The sequence below is a fragment of the Macaca thibetana genome, chromosome 6 (assembly GCF_024542745.1).
Source record: "Macaca thibetana thibetana isolate TM-01 chromosome 6, ASM2454274v1, whole genome shotgun sequence".
NCBI classification, from domain to species: domain Eukaryota; kingdom Metazoa; phylum Chordata; class Mammalia; order Primates; family Cercopithecidae; genus Macaca; species Macaca thibetana.
Window position 1 is genome coordinate 152104570 of NC_065583.1, and position 23979 is coordinate 152128548.

At 34.1% G+C, this 23979-nt stretch overlaps 1 protein-coding gene across 2 annotated transcripts in view; it reads left to right on the forward strand.

The window, feature by feature from the left end:
* LOC126955961 (cadherin-10) overlaps positions 1 to 23979 on the forward strand; it is a 164803-nt gene that overhangs the window by 135279 nt on the left and 5545 nt on the right. For both annotated transcript variants that reach the window (XM_050792723.1, XM_050792722.1), the window contains 5 exons: positions 5004 to 5191; positions 6700 to 6953; positions 11312 to 11448; positions 18002 to 18123; positions 23620 to 23728. In XM_050792723.1, coding sequence (XP_050648680.1) covers positions 5004 to 5191; positions 6700 to 6953; positions 11312 to 11448; positions 18002 to 18123; positions 23620 to 23728 — 810 coding nt within the window. The remainder of the gene's footprint in view (positions 1 to 5003; positions 5192 to 6699; positions 6954 to 11311; positions 11449 to 18001; positions 18124 to 23619; positions 23729 to 23979) is intronic.

The window sequence follows — 23979 nt, forward strand, 5'->3', positions numbered from 1 at the left end:
ATTGTTGCCAGCAAGATCACTGATTGATGCTACATTTAGTGGGCATATTTTTTTAGGAGGAATGGGATATTTGCATACACTCAAAATATCTTCACCAAGATATATATTAACTATGAGGAAAAAAAAAAACAGTAACTTAACAAAGGAGAAAACTGGCAGAAACACCTTAGTTGACTTAAGATCATCATTCCTAAGACATATTGATATTGAATACTCCCTGCTATGATATAATACACTAAGAACAGACTGCTTCTGTGATAGTCTTACAAAAATGCATAACTTTAATCTAATGACAAGAACATATCAGATAGGCCCTCATTGAAAGAGATTCTGCACAGTAACTTGACAAGTATTCTTTAAAAGTGTCAGGGTCATTGTATTAGTCTGTTTTCATGCTGCTAATAAAGACATACCCGAGACAGGGTAATTTATAAAGGAAAGAGGTTTAATTGACTCACAGTTACACATGGCTGGGAAGGCCTCACAGTCATGGCGGAAGAGCAAGGGACATCTTACATGACTGCAGGCAAAAGAGATTGTTCAGGGGAACTCCCTTTTATAAAACCATCAGATCTCATGAGACTTATTCAATCTCACGAGAATAGCACTGGAAAGACCCGCCCCCATGATCCAATGACCTCCCACCACGTCCCTCCCATGACACGTGGGAATTGCAGGAGCTACAATTCAAGATGAGATTTGAGCGGGTACACAGCTAAACCATATTAGTCATGAAAGACAAAGATTAAAGAATTCTCACAGATTGGAGAAGAGGGAGGAGACATGACAATCAAATGCAAAGTGAGATCTCCAGAAAAGAAGAATGACTTTAATGGCAAAGATGAGAGTTGAACGAAGTCAGGAATTTAGTTAGTAGTAAAATGATTAGAATAGTGTCTGTAATAGGCTAAACTTGACATAAGTGATCGTAAACTAAAAAAATTTTAAAGGAACTTACTAAATATTATACATTTCCATGTGATACAGTGTGATACAGCCTGAATCTTGACCACACTATATGCCCACTTCACTTGTCTTCTCCTGTCTGGTTTTATGTCAGGGTAATACTGTTCTCATGAGTTACGATAGGAGCCCCACTTTTCTTTGCTCAAGAAGACTTTCCATAAGACTGGAATTTTCTTTTCCATGAATGTTCCTTAAAAACTGTTCAAGTGAACTTTTTGGATTTGGAAGGGTAGAATATTTTAAATCATACTTGATTTTCTCTTTTGTAGATTTTGGTATATTTTGTATTTTTAGGAATTTTCCACTAAGGCTAAGTACTCAATTTTATTAGCACATAAGTGTGGGTAATATTTTCGAACATTCACAATCTTGGTATTATCTGTTATTTTTAATTTTATTCTTTAAATATATTCAGGAATATAAGGATTTGAGTTTATCTTTTCTGTGTTAACCTTTAACTTAATTGTGGCATGGTCAGAGTATTTGGTGGATAGTGGTTTATCAAAATGTATTTAAACTTGCCTAATAACTTAGTATTTGGTTAGATTGCATTAAATGTTTTATGTTGGCTCTAAAAGAATCTGTACTCTCTAAATGGTGTGTTCAAGTTGTATATATATCTCAATTTCATTATCCATATGTTTGTATTTGTTTTGTTAAATATTCCTCCTATTTAAAATTTTTAATTGAAAGCTTATTAATTGAAAAAATATATTGTGGCTGCATTTCCTGTATGCTCTAGCTTTGAGAATAGATACTAGTAACAATGAAGATTTTAGCAGAAATCAAATTTTATAAGACTTTACACACCAAATGAAATTAAACACTTAACATCAACAATAAGTGCTTTCACTGAGGCAGTGAAATCATTTTTGTATTTTAGAAAGGTCACCTTTGCTAAGGAGTAATAAATTCATTTATTGAGGTGCCACTTGTATAAAATTTAGTTTTTAAAGGAAGTTCTTGCAATCAACAGATTAGATTTTATGATGTTCTGTGGTAGAATCATAGTGAACTATATGAAAAGAGTATGTGGTTATGAGGCAGAGTTGTGTGGAAAATCTTTCATAGGGAAGGAAAAAATGTTGAGGTAGGAAAAGTTTGTTGGACAAAACTAAAAGAGACCAAGATAATTGGATGTATTAATTTGAGAGAAACTGACAGGACAAAGGATCTAAATAAATTACGAAGGGTCAGCCTGTGGATATTTTCTTTTAAGTAAAATGGGAACAATCAAAGAGTTTTGAAACTGAGTAAAGCTTAATAACATGAATGTTTTTAAGGAGCAACAGGGTACCAATGTGGACTAAGAGTGTGTACGAATTGATTTGATTTGGCCAAGCATAGGAGCTAGTAGACTAGGTAGGAAGCTTCTATGCAATATACAATATACAAATAATTTATTTTATTGTATAAGATAATGTACCAATAATGATATGGTGGCTACTACACTCAAATGAACCCTTAGATAAAAATACTAAGTGCCTGTTTACTGTTACATTCTTTTGTTTCGTACGAATAAGTAAGTAGATAATAGAATGCCTGGTGATGACTGGTGATAGGGGAAGTGATTGCGAGCACTATTTTTGATAAGTCTATTTTCAGTTAAGCTATTAGTGAAAGCTCTTGAGGAGGTCCCCGTAGAGCAGACAACTGAAGGAAGAGAACAGGGGAGCCATCAGAATATCCAGGGGACAGGTGTTGCAAGAAGAATCAGCAAAGGCAAAGAGAACCAATAAGATGGTAGCAAAGTAATGAGGTGAGAATTGCTTTCAGTGGTGTGTTACCAGAGATAGAAAAATGAAGAAGGATACAGGCTAAGGCACCAACTGCAGTGTGATGGAAACTGAGTTTTAATGATGCTTCTTAGGAAGTGTCTTCCAACGTGTAGTGTATGTATATGCCCATAGTCATTTGTTAGGGCTGCCACAACAAAGTCTCACAGAATGGGTAGCTTAAACCACACAAATGTATTTTCTCACAGTTCTAGGAACTAGAATCCTAAGAACAAGGTGTCTGCTGGCTCATTTTTTCTGAGACCTCTCTTCTGGGCTTGGCATAGCCCAACAAACAGTCAGCTTTGAACAGTATCATTTTCTCAGATTTGGTAAACTGCATTATGATAACGTGAGGCTAAGGGGAAGGAATTTTATGTGAGAGAAATAGCGTGAGAAATACAGAATTGGTGATATAAGGGCAGGGCACAGTGGCTCATGCCTGTAATCCCAGCACTTTGGGAGGTCGAGGTGAGCAGATCACCTGAGGTCAGGAGTTCGAGACCAGCCTGACCAATATGGTAAAACACCGTCTCTACTAATAATACAGAAAATAGCCTGCTGTGGTATGGTGCCAGGTGCCTATAGTCCCAGCTACTCGGGAGACTGAGGCACGAGAATCACTTGAACCTGGGAGGCAAGGGTGCAGTGAGCCAAGATCATGTCATAAAACTCCAGCACTCCAACCTGAGTGACAGAGTGAGATTCTATTTAAGAAAAAAAAAAAAAAGAAAGAAAGAAAGAAAAGAAAAAAAGAGAGAAAGAAAGAAGAAATAGTGATATAGGATAAGTTTTGACTAGAAAACTTTGAAAAGCCCAGTTTGGTCCGTATCTTTCATGGAAGTGACTAAATTCAAAATGATATAGGAGAGATATATTCAGGTAAGACTGTGACAAGCTAAGAGGTCTGGACTTTATTATGTATATTAAGGAGAATTACTTAAGGTTTATGAGCAAGAAGGTGCTATAATCAGAAGTGTACTTGAGGTCGATTAATCCATCAGAAATACGTAGTTTATGACCAGGTGCTGAAACATAAATCTCATTAGCAGTAGAGGTTGTTCATGCTGGAAGTACATCTAAGTACACCAAAAGCATAGATAAATTTTTATTTTGCTCTGGAATGAAGGGGAGTTTGTCAGTATTTAGTGTTTTTACTCTGACACTGCGAAGAGCATCTTTATGTTTTTTCCGTAGACTGTCCTTTGTTCCTGCTGTCACAAGTAGAAATAGGATTCCTACCCATAATGGCTGATTTCATTGGATTTTGTAATGTTCTGCCATGCAGTTGAAATAAGTATGAGTAGTAAATAACTAAATATAGCATAGTCAAAACAACTAAATAGAAACATTCACTGTATATCCTGTGGTTTGTTGTGATTGTGTAAACACACATAAATACATATCTGTACTCAAAACAGACCTATGCAATGAAAAAATACATGCTTGGTTGGTGCAGTGGCTTGCATCTCTAATCCCAGCTACCTACCCAGATATTAAAGTGGGAGGATAGCTTGAGTTCAGACCAGCCTGGGCAACATAGCAAGACACCCATCTCAAAATAAATAAATAAATAAATAAATAAATAAATAAATAAATAAAGAGACAACATGCTAATATTTTTTAACTTTTATTTTAGGTTCAGGGGCACATGTGCAGGTTTGTTACATAGGTAAACTTGTTTCTTCAGGGTTTGTTGTACAGATATATATTTCATAGCCCAGTAGGTAATAGGCCTACTACCCAGTAGTTACTGTTTTTCTGTTCCTCTCCCTCCTCCCACCCTCCAGCCTCAAGTAGGCCCCAGTGTCTGTTGTTCCTCTCTTTGTGTCTGTGAGTTCTCATCATTTAGCTCCCACTTATGAGTAATAACATGTGGTATTTGATTTCCTGTTCCTGCATTCATGTGTTAAGAATAATGGCCTCCACCTCTATCCATGTTCCTGCAAAAGATATGAACTTGTCTCTCTTTATGAACATATTCATTTTTAAACCAGAATTTCTCTTACTGTTAGGACTTGTTTCTTACTATTCATAATATGCACAGATCAAAGCCCTCAAAGTTCCTAAACCTTAATGTTATCCATATTACATGTATTCATCATTTGTCAACATCTGATTTAGAGTTTAAGATCTATTATATTGCCTCGTATACATTTTGCTTTTGGCTATTCTATTGAGAAATCTCTCTCTCTCTCTCTCTCTCTCTCTCTCTCTCTCTCTCTCTCTCTCTCTCTCTCTCCTTTTCTTTATACTTTACAGACACTATTCATCTTCGAGTTCTTGAATCCTCCCCAGTTGGCACAGCCATTGGAAGTGTCAAAGCAACTGATGCTGACACTGGGAAAAATGCTGAAGTAGAATACCGAATTATTGATGGTGATGGTACTGATATGTTTGACATCGTGACTGAGAAGGACACACAGGAAGGCATCATAACTGTGAAACAGGTGCAAAGCATTCATATAAATAAGTATCTGTGTGTTTCAGGAGTAGGGATTGCATTATATCCTCTTCACTCATGAATTATCCATTGGGAAATACCACTCTAATGTTCCAAAAATGTGATTTATACTGTGTATACATAAGAAAGAAATAAAGCCAAAGAGCTCCTTGAAAATTTTGACCACGTGTTTTGGTTGATTGAGACATGAAACCTGAAATTTTAGAAAATATAAAAGGCAAGTTAATATATGTGTAATCGTGTTTCTAAGCCACATTAATAAAAGCACATCATAATCACGTTGTTTTATTTTAAAATGTTTAGTTAATACATAATAATGGCAATATATCATCCTAGTTGGAGGTATAAAAAGTGTGATGCCATCTATCCAGCTGATGAAGCAATAATTAGAGTTACTAATAAAAGAGACAGCATGGATTGGAACATAATTTAATTGTTCACATTTTCCCTTCTGCTGTATAAATGTAAGTTTTCTTCTAACATATGCTCAGTGATACAATCTAAAGGTAACCTGTTTTTTTATTGTAGCAACAGTGCCATCATTATGAGAAAAAAATAAGGCCCATTAAACTTTAGGTCCTAATGAAATGCCATACATAGAGTAACTACATAGGCATTAGTTAATAATTAAACTATCCTGAGATACTTTTGCAAGGTACAAAGTACAAAACCAACTGTTATTAAATGAACAGTGACTATCAAATGGGAAAGCAGCTGTCTTGTCATTTTTCAGACCAGATAGCAGCAGTAATACAAATAGAATCTGTTTCTTTTCGAAACAAAAATAGAAGGTTGAGGGAATCCGAACTAACAAAGTCTTTTATCTGGTAACAAAACATACATTTTAGAATAGGTGAGATATAAAATACTTGATTTTATACTTCTGACAGTTAAACTATATGAATATTTAGGGTATTTAGTTTCATCATGTAACCTATTTACCAAATTACTATCAAAATATTTCTTATTACAGAAGGTTTTTCTTATCTTGAATATTTGATATAACTTGGAAGTTGTATATTAGTCTCCAAGATTTCATAATTCTTTTATAATATCATAAGCCCATTACATTGAATGGAAACATCACGGCATAAATGTGAAAAGGTAGCTGCATGTATTTACTTAGAAAAATTGAGCAGTAGCTAACACCTCCACACATGCACATTCACACACAAACACATACAACATCCACCAGCCCATTTTTTGTAATGTTACCACCTATAAGATAGGTTTCAATACCCATCCCAATTTTTCCAAGGTTTAAACTCTCAAGTTCCTATGTTCCAAAGTATTACTAATTGAATGCATAAAAAGTAAAAGTCGAATCCTAAATGAAACATGAAGATTGTATTATTTGTGTTTGTCTTTTTTTATTTATAATTAATGAACTATGTAAGAGAACTCAACCAAAACTTAAAAATCATATTGTACCTTGGTGGGAGCCTATCATCCAATTTCCCTCACGCTAATTTGATGATGTATTTTTTTATACAGCCACTTGACTATGAGAGCCGAAGACTTTATACTCTGAAAGTCGAAGCAGAAAATACCCATGTGGATCCCCGTTTTTATTACCTAGGACCATTTAAAGATACTACCATAGTGAAAATCTCTATAGAAGATGTGGATGAACCTCCTATTTTTAGTAGGTCCTCCTATCTGTTTGAAGTTCATGAAGATATTGAAGTTGGCACAATCATTGGTACTGTAATGGCAAGGGACCCAGATTCTATTTCCAGCCCTATTAGGTAAGTGTGCCTTTTAAAAATGAAAACAGCTGAGCTCGGTGGCCCACACCTGTAATCCCAGCACTTTAGGAGGCCGAGGTGGGTGGATCACGAAGTCAGGAGTTCGAGATCAGCCTGGCCGACATAGTGAAACCCCCGTCTCTACTAAAGATAAAAAAATTGAGCCGGTCATGGTGGCACACACCTGGAATCCTGGCTACTTGGGAGGTTGAGGCAGGAGATCACTTGAACGTGGGATGCAGAGGTTGCATGAGCCGAGATTGTGCCCTTGCGCTCCAGCCTAGGCAACAGGGCATGACTCTTTCTCAAAATAAATAAATAAATAGAAAAACAAAGTATAGTTTAAAATGAGAAAAAAAGAAAAGAAGCGGAGATACATACAGAGATCATGAAATTCTATTTAAAGCATTTATTGCAATGGAAGATACAAGAGTCCTTCCATAAGTTGTATACAAATATGTTGAGCACAGGCATTTCTAGTAAATTGCCTCTGAATGTTTTTGGGGCGTGGCATGCACAAGCTTCATGGTTTTCTTATTTTTATCATGCCCTTTAGATTGAAATCTTGCTTGTTACACCTGCATGTCTCCTTACGGTGTTCGCTGTTCTGATCCCTGGTACAGATCCAGGGTACTATGTCAACTCTGCATTTACAGTACAACCAAACCACTTTATTTGTGCTTTAAAGGTATTAAATAAAATGTAAGGTTGAATGAGAGAAGTTTTAACAGTTATAAAATAGTTTGGATGTGCTGGCTCACACCTGTACTCAGCACTTTGGGAAGCCACGTTGGACAGATTGCTTAAGCTCAGGGATTCGAAACCAGCCTGGGGAACATACTGAGACTCCGTCTCTATTAAAAAATTTAAAAATTAGCCGGGCATGGTGGTGCACACTTATAGTCCCATCTACTCAGGTTAAGATGGGAGGATCACTTAAGCCCAGGAGGTCAAGGCTGCCATGAGCTGCATTCACACCACAGCTCTCCAGTGACAAAGCAATACCCTGTCTCTATGAAAAAAGAAAAAAGTAATTATGATACTGCAGTGTGGGTTATATTATGATGTTAGAAACTCCCCTAATACACAGCCATCAAAGTTGAGAGGATTCTGTTTTGTTTTATGTTTATTTATTTATTCTGCCAATTTTCAAAATATGTGAGAACATTCTAGAAAGGTGAGTCTTTTTTGATTCTTGTTTTCCTTCTTATGACAGCTTAAAAACATATGAAATGTCATAAACTCCTGAAAATGAAAAAAAATCACTGTTTTAATGACACTTGTTCTATTACTTTAAAGAAATACGTATATCGACATACACTATTCAGTATGAAAATGAACGCTTACTATAATCCATTAGTCCATCCTGTATTTTGGATTTCATTTGTTTTCTAAATCTCTGCGGGCTAATTTTGCTTGCCCATTTTCTATGTGAACCAGTCAAGTATGAGTTCAGATGGTTATTGTTCACTTTCTGAGTGCACGCTTATCTTTCTCCTACACATGCCATAGCGCATTCAGGAAACTTCTAATTTTATGTGCCACATGACTTGAACCAGATAAAAATTCTATAGGGTCTGCCATATCTTCAAGTGAAATCATGTATTTTATGAATATCTATGTTACTTTTTATTTATATAATTTCACATAAATATGTTTTCTTATATTCACACACAGCATCACAGGTTACATATTGGCAGAAGAAACCTGTACATGCCACATGATGTTCCCATAAATGCCTCTTTCCCAGTTCATTTACCAACATCTAAATTGCTGCATTCCTTCTGTTTTTTTGTTTTTGTTTTTGTTTTTTCCTTTGAAGGTTTTATATAACCAATACACAGGCCTAATTTTCTTCATTAAATACTTACCAAGCATTTTCTTGGCAGAGATTCTAAGGTTTAGCAAGCTGTCTTCTGTGTTTCAGATTTAAAATGGACTTTACAAAATAAAATATAATATTGTTAGTTAAATGTCTATTAAGTGGCATACTTAAATTGTAATATCAAGCTATTTCTCCACACAATGAAATAGAATTTAAATCCTCCTATAGACATATAATTATTATATGTCAAAATATACCTGTGGATATTTAAAATAAAATAAAATGGTTAATAAGGATGCAAGTCTAAAGACTAGGAGGAAATAATCCTCTTATGAATATTATTATACATATATTCCTGTTATGTATATTATATTATGTATATTTATATTATAGTCCTCTTAGGTATAATATTACACATATTATAGTAAAAATAATAACTCCTTTGGTTATCAATGACAGAGAGTATGCCATTAAAGTTGCTGTACACTTTGACTTTATACTAATTTGATGTAGAAAATTTAATGAATATTCGTGGATATCATTCTTTGGTTCGAATATATATATTCAAAAAAATAGAATAGCCTTACTAATGCAATATGTCATTATGGGAAGGATCATACTTGACATGCTATAAATTGTGTCATATCTTGTGAATATTAATACAGTATTCAAAGGGATTTTCTTAAAATGTGTGTTCTGGAAATTATTTTAGAAAGGAAAATGAAAGTTAACACACATAACTTTCCAATACAGAATTGCAAACTATATACTTTGAATCATATTTGCAAAAGAACTATGATCTCTGTGTATCTGCAAGATAATGTCACATAATGTTTCAAATTTTGTCATTACTTCTTCATTCTGAACTACAAGAAATAATTAAGAAAGAACACACATGAAGTGGATTTAGCAAAATCAGTGATGCATGACAGCAGAGGCTTTTATTGATTTATATATTTCAACTTTATGTCATATTTCTACAGAAATAAGGAACCTTATTATTTGCCAAAATGCCAGATAATTAGGTCATTCTTTCTTTCATTTAACAAATATTTGTGGATCACCATATCAGATATTAACATGTTTCTTAAGGAGTTCTCCGTCTATTAGAAAAGAAGATTCACAATGAGAATCAAATATTATTCATTGAGTGCCTAGTAGAGTTTGATGCTTGGTGTTTTCATGTTTTATTGTCTGTTTGAGATGTTATATGAAATGAATTCCTAATACAACGTGGTAAATGGAAAGATGGTGGTACAGCTGCTTTATGAGTGAAGGGGGGATAAATAGCTTCTACTTTACATCATCATGAGGGGCTACAATGAAGAAGTGAAATTTATGTTAGATCTCTCAGTAATAAAATAATTATTCCAAGTGGAGAGACACAATGATTTTCTTAATATGTGAATGTTAGATATGTAGTTTGATAAAGATAATGAGATTTATTTAAACTACATCAACCAGAATGTTAAATCTAGTTTTAGGCTTTAAAATGACACACAGCACACCATGCTTGCTATCAAATTGCAGGATAGTTTGCTGATATTTTTTAAATGCATATAGACGTTATTTGATACAGATATATTAAAAACTCTTATCCCAAACTTTACTTTTCTTTTTCTTTTTCTTTTTCTTTTTTTCTTTCTTTTTTTTTTTTTTTTTTTTTTTTGATGGAGTCTCGCTCTGTCACTCAGGCTGGAGTGCAGTGGCGTGCATTCTTGGCTCAGTGCAACCTCTGCCTCCCGGGTTCAAGCAACTCTCCTGCTTCAGCCTCCCGAGTAGCTGGGACTACAGGCGTGTGCCACCACACCCAGCTAATTTTTGTATTTTTATTAGAGATGGAATTTTACCATATTGGTCAGGCTGGTGTTGAACTCCTGACCTTGTAATCCACCTACCTGGGCCTCCCAAAGTACTGGGATTATAGGCGTGAGCCCCTGTGCCCGGCCATCCAAACTTTTCTATTTTTTAAATATTTTGCATTAAAAGCAATATGTATAATAATGATACAAATAGCTAGGAAATTGAAGCTGCATGAGTGTCATACCATGAAGCTACTAAACACCATAAGAAGTTGATAGTCTATTACTTTGATGAAACTAACATTGTCTTCAATTTTCTAAGAACACATAGCTTCTGGGAATAATCTTTTGCAATAAATCTTTGTATTATTCTTCAGTAGAACTTCCAATAACCAAATAATGTCAGTTGGCAATGTAACTGCCTGTAATTCCAACTGTTTTGTGACCAAATATATCAAAATCAGTTGAATGAATATGACAACAGACAATAATTTAAATAACACAAGCATTCAGGAGAATAGCATTTGAATGCAGAGCAAAGTACCAATTTATGCCTTGAGGAGAAGGTATGTGTGCAACTATGAAAAGTCATTCAGACAATCTACATTCTGGGTCAGCACTGTGTTCTTTCCTGTAATTATCAGTGATTTGTGTGTCTTTGCATTTCACTGTTTTTTCCTGCAAACTATTAATAATGCTACCTTGTATTTTTTCTTGCCCTCCATGTTCAGATTTTCCTTGGATCGCCATACTGACCTTGACAGAATCTTTAACATTCATTCAGGAAATGGATCTCTTTATACTTCAAAACCTCTTGACCGAGAACTATCTCAGTGGCATAATCTTACTGTTATTGCTGCTGAAATCAGTAAGATGAATTTTATGTATCTAACATATATCTAGATGTTTATGTTTATATATTTTAAGTATTTTAACATATTTTATAGGTTTTATTTTATATTAGAAATAATTCATTCTCATTGGACAGATGAATTGTAATTTTCTCAGCACTTATACTTTTTTTTTTTTTTTTAATATTTCCTACATCGATACATAGAGGGATACCTATACGTATTGGTAGAGGATGCAAAAATTTTATTTCTGCCTTCTTGGAGTTTTTGGCTGAGCCTCAAAATAATATTGACATAAAACAGATTAACCGGCCGGGCACGGTGGCTCACGCCTGTCATCCCAGCACTTTGGGAGGCTGAGGCAGGCAGACCACGAGGTCAGGAGATCGAGACCATCCTAGCTAACACCGTGAAACCCCATCTCTACTAAAAATACCAAAAAAAAAAAAAAAAAAAAAAAAAAATTAGCCGGGCGCAGTGACGGGCGCCTGTAGTCCCAGCTACTCCGGAGACTGAGGTAGGAGAATGGTGTGAACCCGGGAGGCGGAGCTTGAGGTGAGCAGAGATCGCGCCACTGCACTCCAGCCTGGGTGACAGAGCGAGACTCCCTCTCAAAAAAAGAAAAATACCAACCAAACAAACAGACAAACAAAAAACAAATTAATAGGAGAAAAGCATTTAATATAAATTTTACGTGACACAGGAGCTCTCATAAAGAAATAAAGACCCAATGAAGTGGCAAAACTGTAATGTTTTTATACTAGGATGATAAAGAGAGGCAATTGTGAAAAAGTAATTAAATGTATATGCAGAGCATAAATAAAGATACAAATTATGTTAATAAAATCTGAATCTGTTTGTATGGAATTTTCTTGGCCTCACTTCCCATTTTTGATGATAAGAATGTTACTTTTCTTCTGGTATAGAGAGGACATCTTCTATATGGGGGTTTTATCTCCTGCTTTCAGGAAGAAAAGGGGAGGAGCAGAACACCCTTTTTACATCTGCTGTTTTTCGTGGTTTGTTTTGTTTTGTTTTGTTTTGAGTACCTTTAACTCAAAATAATCTGTATGCCAAAATGGCATATTTTGCCACCTTTCCATATATGTAAATGTATATTTAATATTAACTAATAAAAATGAGCTTGAATTATAGACTAAAGATATTATGATTTGTGGAAAAATTAAAAGTATTAAATTTGTCACTCACACACTAATAATTAGGATCTATGCTAAATGCTGGGTATATATGATGCAATTTAATCTTATCAACAAACATGTAGGTAGATATTACAACTTCTCTTTTACAGATGAGGAATCCCAGGTATATATTGTTAATCAGAGTTCACATTAATCATATATGTCAGGTGTCATTCTAAAAAAAAAAAAAAAAAAGATTTTCTCTTAATATTTTTATTAACCTTTAACAGAGAAGGTACTAAGGCTCTGGGAACTTTAGTAACTGGTCCAAAGTTATAATGTCAGAGTTAGCACAACTGAGATTTGAAACCATGTCATTTCTAGATTCATTACTTAATTCCACAGCTAATTTACAAAATTGTATTCACTAAAACCTGACAGATTCAAGCCACATTTGCCTCTAAAAGTGAAAGTTCTTGCCCATACTAGGACAATTCATGGGGCCCATTGTAGAATGAAAATGGCAGGTGCTTGTTAAAAGTAAATTAAGAAATGTAAGATGCAGCATTAAAACAAGTGTGAGTCTCTTCTAAGAGTAAGGCCCTGTGGAACTGCTTGGATCACATGCCCATGAAGCCAGCCCTTCCAGCACATGTACATGCAAACCTGTTCAGATTTTCTAATTCCCATGTTGTGATGTATGTGGTGTAGAGCAACTCTTGAACTGTTTTTAAAATAAGCACTAATTAGGGATGGAATCGTTTTTAAAAATTAAGCCCATAAATTTTAGATCTGTAATACTAAGCTGAATCCACAAACACGTATCAACTTCAAGTTATTTATATGAAGTAACTGCTACAGGCTTTGGAAGGCAAAGCATTGGATGAGGCCGAATCACCAAGTGTCCCAGAGCAATTGAATTAGGCTAGACAGGTCATCAGCAATGAACTCAAAGCTTCAGGACAAAGCAATAGATTTAGTGTCTTGCTTACATCTACCCCTGAAATACAGATTAATCTCAAATGGTCCATTTTTTTTCCATTGTGAGATATAAATATCTGTTCATATCCCCTTGTTCTCTCCATATAATTGCTATATATGACATATAAAAGCTAAATACCCTGTGAATTTAGCTTTTGATTTTAAGGCTAACTAAATACTTCCAAGTTTTTCTTTTAAAGAAAGTTTTTATTTCTATATCTGTATCCACATCCCCATAGTTAGATGTACCTAACATGATACAATCTGGTCATGTCAGAATCATGATTGTGCTCTCTGCTTGATTCAATATCCTTATTCAAGCCTAGTGAACAAGGAACTGCATTTTCCCTTTCAGATATTTTGTGAGATTTAACTTCTAAAGCTAGTTGAAGTAATTACAATGCTGTAAAAAGCTAAGCCAATTACTTCTTTTTTTAAAGGACTGAATCTTTTTTTTTTTTGTCCTCAAATAAAATCAATCTGTAGAACAACCGCCAAAAATGCATACCTGCCAAACCACAAAATCAGGATCCCATTATTCTGTTCTGGGCATTAAATGCAATGAGGATGAGAGCGAAACAACGTGTAAGGATTTTTTTCTACTAGATTTTAAACACTGGCTTTACAGTCAGTGTGTCATACATCACACCCTGAACAGGACAGAATGGTGTTCAAATGTACTTCTTACCAATACGTTTTTGGCTTGACTTCTAATCATTTAAGTCTACATTCCATACAAATATATCACATCGTATGGCAGGTACCACTCCAGGTAATTATGTAGTGCATCATATCATGGAATAACTCCACTTTTTCTTCTTCAAAAATATTTTAAAATGTCATGCGGAGAATAAAACATCTAAAATTAAGGTCACAATCAATGACTTAATAATAAACTTGGGATTTTAGGGCATATTTGTTAGAGAAACCAAAGAACTCCTCTCACTACATGTGAAAATTTGACTATAATCATTGCAGTACATTCTGAGGACAATAGAACTAAGTTTATGACTAAAGAACTCCATTATCTACACCATAGTTCTTATTCATAGAAATTCTTACCCAAAGCAGGTAAAACAGTTATATTTTTCGAATGCCTGTGATTTCTAGATAATTATTTAAACTTTCTCCATCTGGAGGCATGAAAAAGCCTGTGGATGCATAGTCATGGCTTCACCATAGGACATACATTTTAAGATCCTTTATTGCTGATCCATTCTTGCTACAGTAGTGTTTCCCTGAAGAACTTTGAGAGAAACTCAGGTGGTAAATATATGCCAACTGCTATTCAGTTTGATTCTTCCTTGGAACACTTTATACTTTTATTTATACATAAGCGACAACGTCTGCCAGCAGAAAAAGATTAGTGTAAGCACTGTTTTTTGAATAGGTGGCTCCAGGCTCGATGCTTTACAAAGCACATTCATCCCTGTGGATTTCGATTTTGATTTTAAGAGCCTTGAGTTATTTGTAAAGATCCTGGAGAATCTCTATATTGTGTTAGGGAAGTGGCTGACGACGCAATTTTTTAGATATGAAACTTTTGTCTCTCCTGGCTCCTGTGGCATCATTAGAAAGTGAATTGTTAGCAACAAGGGTTCTTTATATGTCAAGACTTTATATTGAAAGGAAATATTTTGCTACTCACTATATAATTAGGTTAAAGAGCACATTCCAGAAAATATGGAAGAAGCATACCTTCCCACTTTTCTCCATAGCAACAAGTCGATAGCAAAAGGTCCATTTGTAGAGAACACCATGGCTCTGGGTATTAGCAAATGGTCTGGCATAGAGGAAGCGGAAAATAATGAGACAGCATTTTTCTCCTTTTTTTTTTTTCTCCTCTCTCCACTTCTTCCCAAATGCACACCTCTTCAGACTCACATGGATGGTAGGAAGGCTAATTAATGTGTTTTTATTAGATAGATACTTTATGTGGAAAAAGTACAAGTTTTTAAGTAACACGAGAAAATGAAGAAGATATGATAATAAAGATGATGGTAATGATTATAGTCAATGCATATTGAGTCCTGATCATTAAACTGATACTTTGATAAGAAACTTTCATGCACTAACTCCAATTTTCTTTTCTTTTCTTTTCTTTTTTTTTTTTTTTTTTTTTTTTTTTTTTTTTTGAGACGGAATCTCACTCTGTCGCCCAGGCTGGAGTGCAGTGACGCGATCTCGGCTCACTGCAAGTTCCGCCTCCCGGGTTCACGCCATTCTCCTGCCTCAGCCTCCCGAGTAGCTGGGACTACTGGGACCCGCCACCATGCCCGGCTAATTTTTTATGTTTTTGTTAGAGGCGGGGTTTCACCGTGTTAGCCCGGATGGTCTGGATCTCCTGACCTTGTGATCCGCCCGCCTTGGCCTCCCAAAGTGCTGGGATTACAAGCGTGAGCCCCCGCGCCCGGCCGCATTAACTCCTAATTTTACAAGTAACTCTGTGAGATTAGAGGTTCTACTTTGATTTATACTGAGTAAACCAGGACATTGAATACGTGAAGTAAATTGGCCAAAGTAATGTAACAAATGACTGGTGAACTTGTGAATCAAAGCAGCAGCTATGTTAGACTCCACGGTCTGAACTCTAAACCTCCTGGTACACTAACAAGTGGATAATATGCAACAATATATTAGCAAATATGAAGTTAGAACCTGACAACTGAATACATGTGAGTTCAGTAGACTGCAGTAAGACTTAAATAAATAGTGAATAAAGGATGCATTTTAAATTTTCTCTGCAAAGAGGGATAAATACACTTCAATTCTGTCTGCCTTTCTTTATTCTCTCTCAACCTTGTAAATACATCCCTGCTAAGTAGTCTGTTCTTATATATCATTTTTTAAAGTGTTAATTTTAATATTGGAGTAACATTCAATTATATGGACAGAACAAGGGGATATAAATTATTTTTAGTAGTAATATACTTCCTGTTTGTATGTGACAGTATATTTTACCTTTTTATCTGAAAATTATTTAGATTACCTTAAGACGTCAAATCAATTTTACAGGGCTAAATGATATCCACAGCTGATGTTGGTTGAGACCATTTAATAAGGTTGCCACTGTCCCCTAGCTATTCTGCTATTGTTTTGTTTTGTTTTCTGCTAATTATAGTCTTTATTGCATTATATTGCTCTTCAGCTTCACTTTTCCAAAACTTACACAGAAGTTTAACTGTATCCAAAGACTGAGATATTGACATCATAAAACCTGATGAATATAAACTGAATTTAAAATGTAAACACATTCTCAGCTAGCATAAGTGACTAGAAAAATCTATAATAGAAAAAAATGCAATTATAACCAATACAGGGTTGTTACTCAAAGCTAAGCTAAATAAAGAGGCATTTATATTTTTATTAATTTACATATCAAAACAAGTTTGAAAATGCATCTTTTTTTTGAGATGGAGTCTCATTCTGTTGCCCTTGCTGGAATGCAGTGGCACAATCTTGGCTCACTGCAACTTCTGCCTCCTGGGCTCAAGTGATCCCCCTGCCTCAGCCTCCCAAGTAGCTGAGATTACAGGCTCTTGTCACAACACGTGGCTATTTTTTGTATTTTTTTTTTTTTATAGAGATAGGGTTTCACCATGGTGGCCAGGCTGGTCTTGAACTCCTGACCTCAAGTGATGCACCTGTCTCAGCCTCCCAAAATGCTGGGATTACAGCCGTGAGCTATCGTGACCAGCCAGAAATGCATCTTTTTATGTGAGAACTTTGATGCTGTTGATTTCAGCATTTGTTGCAAAAGGTATGATTAGTATGCTATGTCTTACTACTGAGCTAATTTGTGACAATAGATTGTAATGCAAAATTGAGCTAGATTGTGGAGATGGTACCAGCAATAACTATATTAATAAAATATTTGAATCTTCATATTTCATCATAAATTTTTCAAGTAGTTTGTAAAGTAAGTACCCATATAATAAAATTTTCAAACAGAAATTTGAGAGTAGTGTTGAAATACACTTTGGTGATAAAACTAGTCACAAACGTAGGTTTTATGACAGTTACCACTTACGAGCAAATGACTTTGGATAAATTACCAATTTATTTAAAACTATTTCTTCATCCAAAAAAATATAGGTAAAAATTAAATGGTACAATGAAGTATAACAAGGATTTAATAAATAAGTGTTCTTATTTTATGTATTTGGACAATAAGGACACAAATATAGTGTGAACTCAATTATACTGGCTTGTACTTTTAACATGATTTCCAAAATAATAATAGTACCCTTGTGCCCAATGATAACTGAATCCATGACTACTTAATTAGGCTCTGCAGTAATTTTCTTTATTGCATTTGCTCATTATGTTAGTAGAATGATTGCAATGCTTATTTGTATGTGAGCACTTCATATCCACAAGATGCCTATATAAATTAACTTTGATGCAAAAATTTGTCTTCCTAAACAATATTTTTCTTCCCCTTTTCTAGACAATCCCAAAGAGACAACACGCGTCGCTGTTTTTGTGAGAATTTTGGATGTTAATGACAATGCCCCACAGTTTGCTGTGTTCTATGACACTTTTGTATGTGAAAATGCCAGACCAGGGCAGGTAAGCACCTACAGGATTAAAACTATGGAAAGATTTTAACTGTGTGCGAAATATTTTGTTTTCAAAATCCTGAGAGGAAAGAATACACAGAGATGGAGACATTCGTATACAGTCCCGATAGCATTTTTAAAAACCGTAACTGATGTTTTTAAAGGTGAAAGTGTTTTTAAAAGCCGTATACCAGGTTTCATATTTCCTTTGTAAAATTCTAATGCTGAAATAAAATTTTATTGTTGCCACAAAAGTCGAAATATAAGAAGGAATAACTACTTTCAAAACTTTCAAAACAAAGATAAGCAAACCCCTAAGACCCCCTGCTGCGTCATTAAGTAAATACTGATACCTGCTAGACAGATGAGAGATGAATGCTGTGGAAAACCAGAGACAAATGTACGGGAGCAGCAGAATATTTAATAACTATTCTGATGTGTGCAGATATGGTTTTGCATCAGGGCAGCAGAATTTGCTCCTTAGACTTACACATTGCATGTCATCATTACAGCAACGTATGAAGTGCTTAATGACTTGATTTTAGTACTTTAAAACATTTTTTCTGCGTCAGCTTTGTTTATAATTCTGTAAGTCTTTTCCTCAGTGGACTCGTTTTGTTGATTGAAAAGCTCCAGTGTATATGGCTGAAAGAGAATGCTCTTAATTGGTTTGAGTGCTATCTTCACAGAAGGAAGCTGCGTAGTGTAAATAATAATTGGGAATCAAATGTGTTTTATTAAAAAAAGGAACCATCATGAAATTGCATTATGTTTTGACATTATTTGATGCTCTTTATAAACATCAATGTCATTGTTACATTTTTATGCAAATTATATTGTGGAATAATTCAAATTCTTTCTTTTGAAGATTCTAACAAGAATTCAATAGCCTGTCTGTTGTCTGAATATGGCAAAATTGCTGCGATTTGATTCATTTTTTTTTTTACTTGAAAATGTTATGGAAATGTTTAATTTGGAATATTTAAATGACTTAGCTGCTTCCCACTTACTGCTTAATGAAACAGTGCACGCCCCGAAAATACCATTCCAAATCATCCTCTGCTTGGCAGGCTCAGCATGATATACGCTGAAGTCTTTTCTCTAAGAGATAAATTAGCCACTTTGCTACTGCTGCATACATTGCTCCCTCTATGGTTATTCTATTTGATTTTCAAAAGATATCTTTTCAGAGCATTCAAGTCATTATAAATACTGATTTACAAATGTATTCAAAATATACAAAATGGAAAGGATGTTTGTTTATTTTCCTTCTGCCGATTTTCTTTTTAACTATAACTGGCTCACAACGTCCCCATACCTTTTGGACATTTAAAAAACAGCTGGCATATTGAAGGAAAATAATCAAATAAAAGATGATTTCAATAAAAAGGGAATTAGCCTGTCTTGACCCACCTGATAGGAAGAGGATGATTAATATTTTTTTGTCGAATTGGCTGCCTGTGCAATAGCCTTCCATACAGGCAAATTCTAATAACACCAGTTTGTTAGATGTCACTTTGGTCTCACAGGCTGAAAAATGCCTTGGTTAAACTAAACTGTGATATATTAAGGATTGAAATTCTAGGTTATGACATCCTAGCAGGCAAAATCAAAGTGGTAATTTCATAAAATTCTTGTTCAGAGCCTTTTTAAAATTAATTTGTTAGCTCTGACTCCCCTTCTCCTAAGGAAGCAGAAGAATGTCACGGTTTCAAGGTGTGCTTTAGTTTCTTATGGTGTATCTCAGTCCACCCAACACTCCTCTGAATTAACTGCTCCTTAAGAGTAGCACTTAAGAGTGACACCGACATGGAAAATAATCCATTCATTTGGTTGTGGACAAAATGAGGTGACAAATAAAACTAATAGCCATTCCCTGCTCTTGCCTATTTTCTGATCTAAGGGTAGAATTTCTCCTTGGAAATGTTGCAACTTTTAACTGATGTAATATTAGTAGTCCCTTCCTGCGCCTGAACTAGGCGGCTTGACCCTTCACCTTTTCCATCTCCGAGAGAGTCAGAGGACCTCAGCAAAAGAGAGGATAGAGGGCTGGCTCTTTTTGTTTTTCATTCTATCTTGTCTCACTCATGCCTACTCCTGGAGTCAATAAAATATATTTTAAGTAAATAAAACACATTTGAATAATTTTAATCTTCATGGCAAGAATGTAATACCACAGGTTTCCCAAGATGACCCTCTAGGGAGAGATGCTGCTTACATTTCCCTTCAATAGTATCTACGTGACTTATCAAACCACATGTCAACTAACAACAGATACCAAACCAAATGGCAACTAAGCCTTTAAGAAACCAAAAATATCCCATTACATATTTTCCATAGAAAAAGCTAAAACATATTAAAACTTAACCAGTTTTCTAACTTTAAATATCTTAAAACCCATTCATTGTTCCAGACAACATAATAATATGATCACTGAAGCATTCCTCAAGTTGATTTAAGATTATTTTAGAACAGCCCAGTGAAAACAGAAATCAACTCTATGCTTATTACTTCCCTAACAACTGAAAAGGGTACAATGGTGCTTTTTTTTTTTTTTTTTTTTTTTTTTGGAGAAGCAACCTGTCTGTTGCCAGACTGGGGTGCGGTGAGTGGCATGATCTCAGCTCACTGCAACCTCCACCTCCTGGATTCGGTTCAAGCGATTCTCCTGACTCAGCCTCCCAAGTAGCTGGTACTACAGGCACATGCCACCATGCCTGCCTGATTTTTTTTGTATTTTAGTAGAGACAGGGTTTCACCATGTTGGCCAGGATGGTCTCGATCTCCTGACCTTGTGATCCGCCCACCTTGGCCTCCCAAAGTGCTGAGATTACAGGCGTGAGCCACGGCACCCAGCCAAAAGAGTGCATTTTACCAGCACAAAGAAAATGTTCTCAATAACAGAAACTCCAAGGCTTCCCACAGAAAATGCTAAAACATATTAAAACTTAACCAGTTTTCTAACTTTAAATATTTAAAACCCATTCATTGTTCCAGACATTAAATATCTTAAAACCCATTCATTGTTCCAGACACCATAATAATATGATCACTGAAACATTCCTCAAGTTGATTTAAGATTATTTTAGAATAATCCAGTGAAAATAGAAATCAATTATATTGTTGCTAAGGAGATAAAATGTAAATGACTCATCTGTGTACTTTTCTTCATATGCTCAAAATAAATACTGGAAATCACTAGTTTCTGTTTGTTTGTTTCTTAATTGTGGAAAACTCTTTTATTGGAAATGGATCAAATGAGTTTGTCTCCAGGACAAAAAAAGACAGTGGATGCTTACAGAAAGAGCCAGGGAAAATAATTGTACGTCCTTGTTGCCAAGTTCTGATATCTGTTACCAGTCTTTGTGGCATATTTACCAAAACAAAAGCATTGTGATTTTTAATATACGGTTGAAGATTGAGAGGTAAATTCAGGATATGAAGAAGTTGAACACTAGAAGTAATGTCTTAAAGAGAAAAAAAAAAACCTTTTATCTTGTAAAGGATATAAGTGCCTGCATCTGCAATAGCGATGTCTTAAGGTCATAAAAATATATTGTAATGTAATATAGATTCTGTAACATATGATTTTGTTTGTATCATCTCTATGAGTTTGACTTACCCCGTTTGTAATATTCAACGAAAATGTATAAATTAACTACTGATCTTTAAATCAATAGTGCTATAATATTTGATTAAAATAGCACATTTTAATTAAAGATTTTAATGTTAATTTTTAAAGTTTCTGATAGATATAGGTAAAGATGTCGCCATTTGTTTTTTGAACTGCATTATTTTGATCCATAAAAATAAATTGAAATTATACTTTGTAAGTTTATTTTAAGGGAAAATATACAGTTGGAAATGTATATTTATTTTGAGACGTTTGAGTTTCCATTTTCAAACGCCATTAGCCCTATTTTTACATTTCCATCACTTTTTGTGTCTGTATGTGAATGTTAAAATATTAATCTTAATGACTAAGAATTTGTAGTAGTCTACTGTCTTTTTTGATGTTATTCCATTTATGTCATTTTTTCCTCTTCAATATATTCTTATAAATCATTATTTGAAAACGAAATCCTTAAGATAACAAATCAGTCAAGAAATGTTTTTTCACGGAATTGACACATCTTAAGTAGTATTAGTTAATAATATTTTGACTTTATTAATTTTAATAGATTTATATTCTTGCTTTTTTATAATTCTCACTTATATTTAATTTTAAGTTACAATTAAAATTTAGTCAAATAATTATGTTGCTATGTTTTTAAAATGTACTTTTGAAATAATTAAAAGTTTTAAATGATGTTTTTCTTGCTGCTTATTTCTAGGCAATAAATATAAATCTTCATGTCCAATTATATTTCTTGTATCCTATTGAAATAAATGGTTAGGGTTGTAATTAAACAGGCTACTACCACAAATACATCACATTTTCATTGCTCTAAGACATTTTAAAAGAAAAGTAATCTAATACAGATAGTTGTAATAATTTCTTTATTTCTTGTAATTTTTTACATAATATTTTTAACTTGAAATCACTTGTTAAACCAACAAAACATCAGCAACAAATATTTTAACCCAACATCCACATAACATTGAGTTAATGCAGTAGAAAGTGTATTCCTTTTGGTTAAGCATTAATTTGACTATATAGGCATCAGTGTACATATTTAACAACTTTTGAGGCTGTCTTCAAAATTAAAATATGTAAAACATATACAAATCATATTATAAATATAAATTAAAGAACAAAAGGAATACAGATGCAAAAAAACCCCACATATTACATATATATATACATCTTACATTCATATTTGTATATTAATCATATATGTCCAAAGCAGTGATCTGATTATGTATTGGAGCTAAATTGTCTACTTTGCTACCATATAGCTTCTTATGTTTTCTCTTACCGTAAAATCAATCAGAGTTTACCCTTTTCAAATAATCCCCACGTAATATACATATGTTGAATTTTTAAAATACAATTTTATTGAAAATGTAACTTAATTGAACTCGGACTGTCAAAGTTTCTAATAATGTTTAAGACTCTGTTAAAAAGTTACATATAACATTACCTATAAAATCTCTCCATTCCTCGATCATTTTTCATTTTATTTTCGGGGAGAAACAAAGCATAGTCACAATAATTTCCTAAATTTTTCTGACATTAGAAAAATTCTTCCAGATCAATGTGTAAATGCGTATAAAATAATCTCATTTTAAGTGCTATATCTAAATTAACAAAACCCCAAATAATATATTTTTGTTTACCATCTTGAAGTAAAGGGTATGATCCAAAAGAGAGAGAGATGAGAGAGGGAGAGATTATTAAAATCAAAGTAATAATAAAAAGATAGTTTAACTCAAGGATACATTCACAAGAAATAAAAGTCAATTATTTTGAACAACTTTAGACAAAATGAAGATCTTAAAAAAGTGTAGATTATACCCATGGATAAGAGATATATTGATGAGATATATTTTTCTTTTTCTGCAGCTAATACAGACTATAAGTGCAGTAGACAAAGATGACCCTTTAGGTGGACAGAAATTTTTTTTCAGTTTAGCTGCTGTCAATCCAAACTTCACAGTACAGGATAATGAAGGTAAGTTTCAGAACTTGTTCACTATGACCTATGATGATATTAACAGGAAATGTCCCTAATGTAATCATTGCAATATATATGCCATGTCAATGTATTGATCTGAGTTATACGATTTTGTTTTAATCAAGTATTTACTGACATATTTAGTAAACCCTTATTTGGCAATGTGTACTCTCTTCAATTTTAAAATACTAAAATATGTGAAAGAGGTTTCTTTATGGATGTTAAGGAAATGATTGAGTCTTGATAAG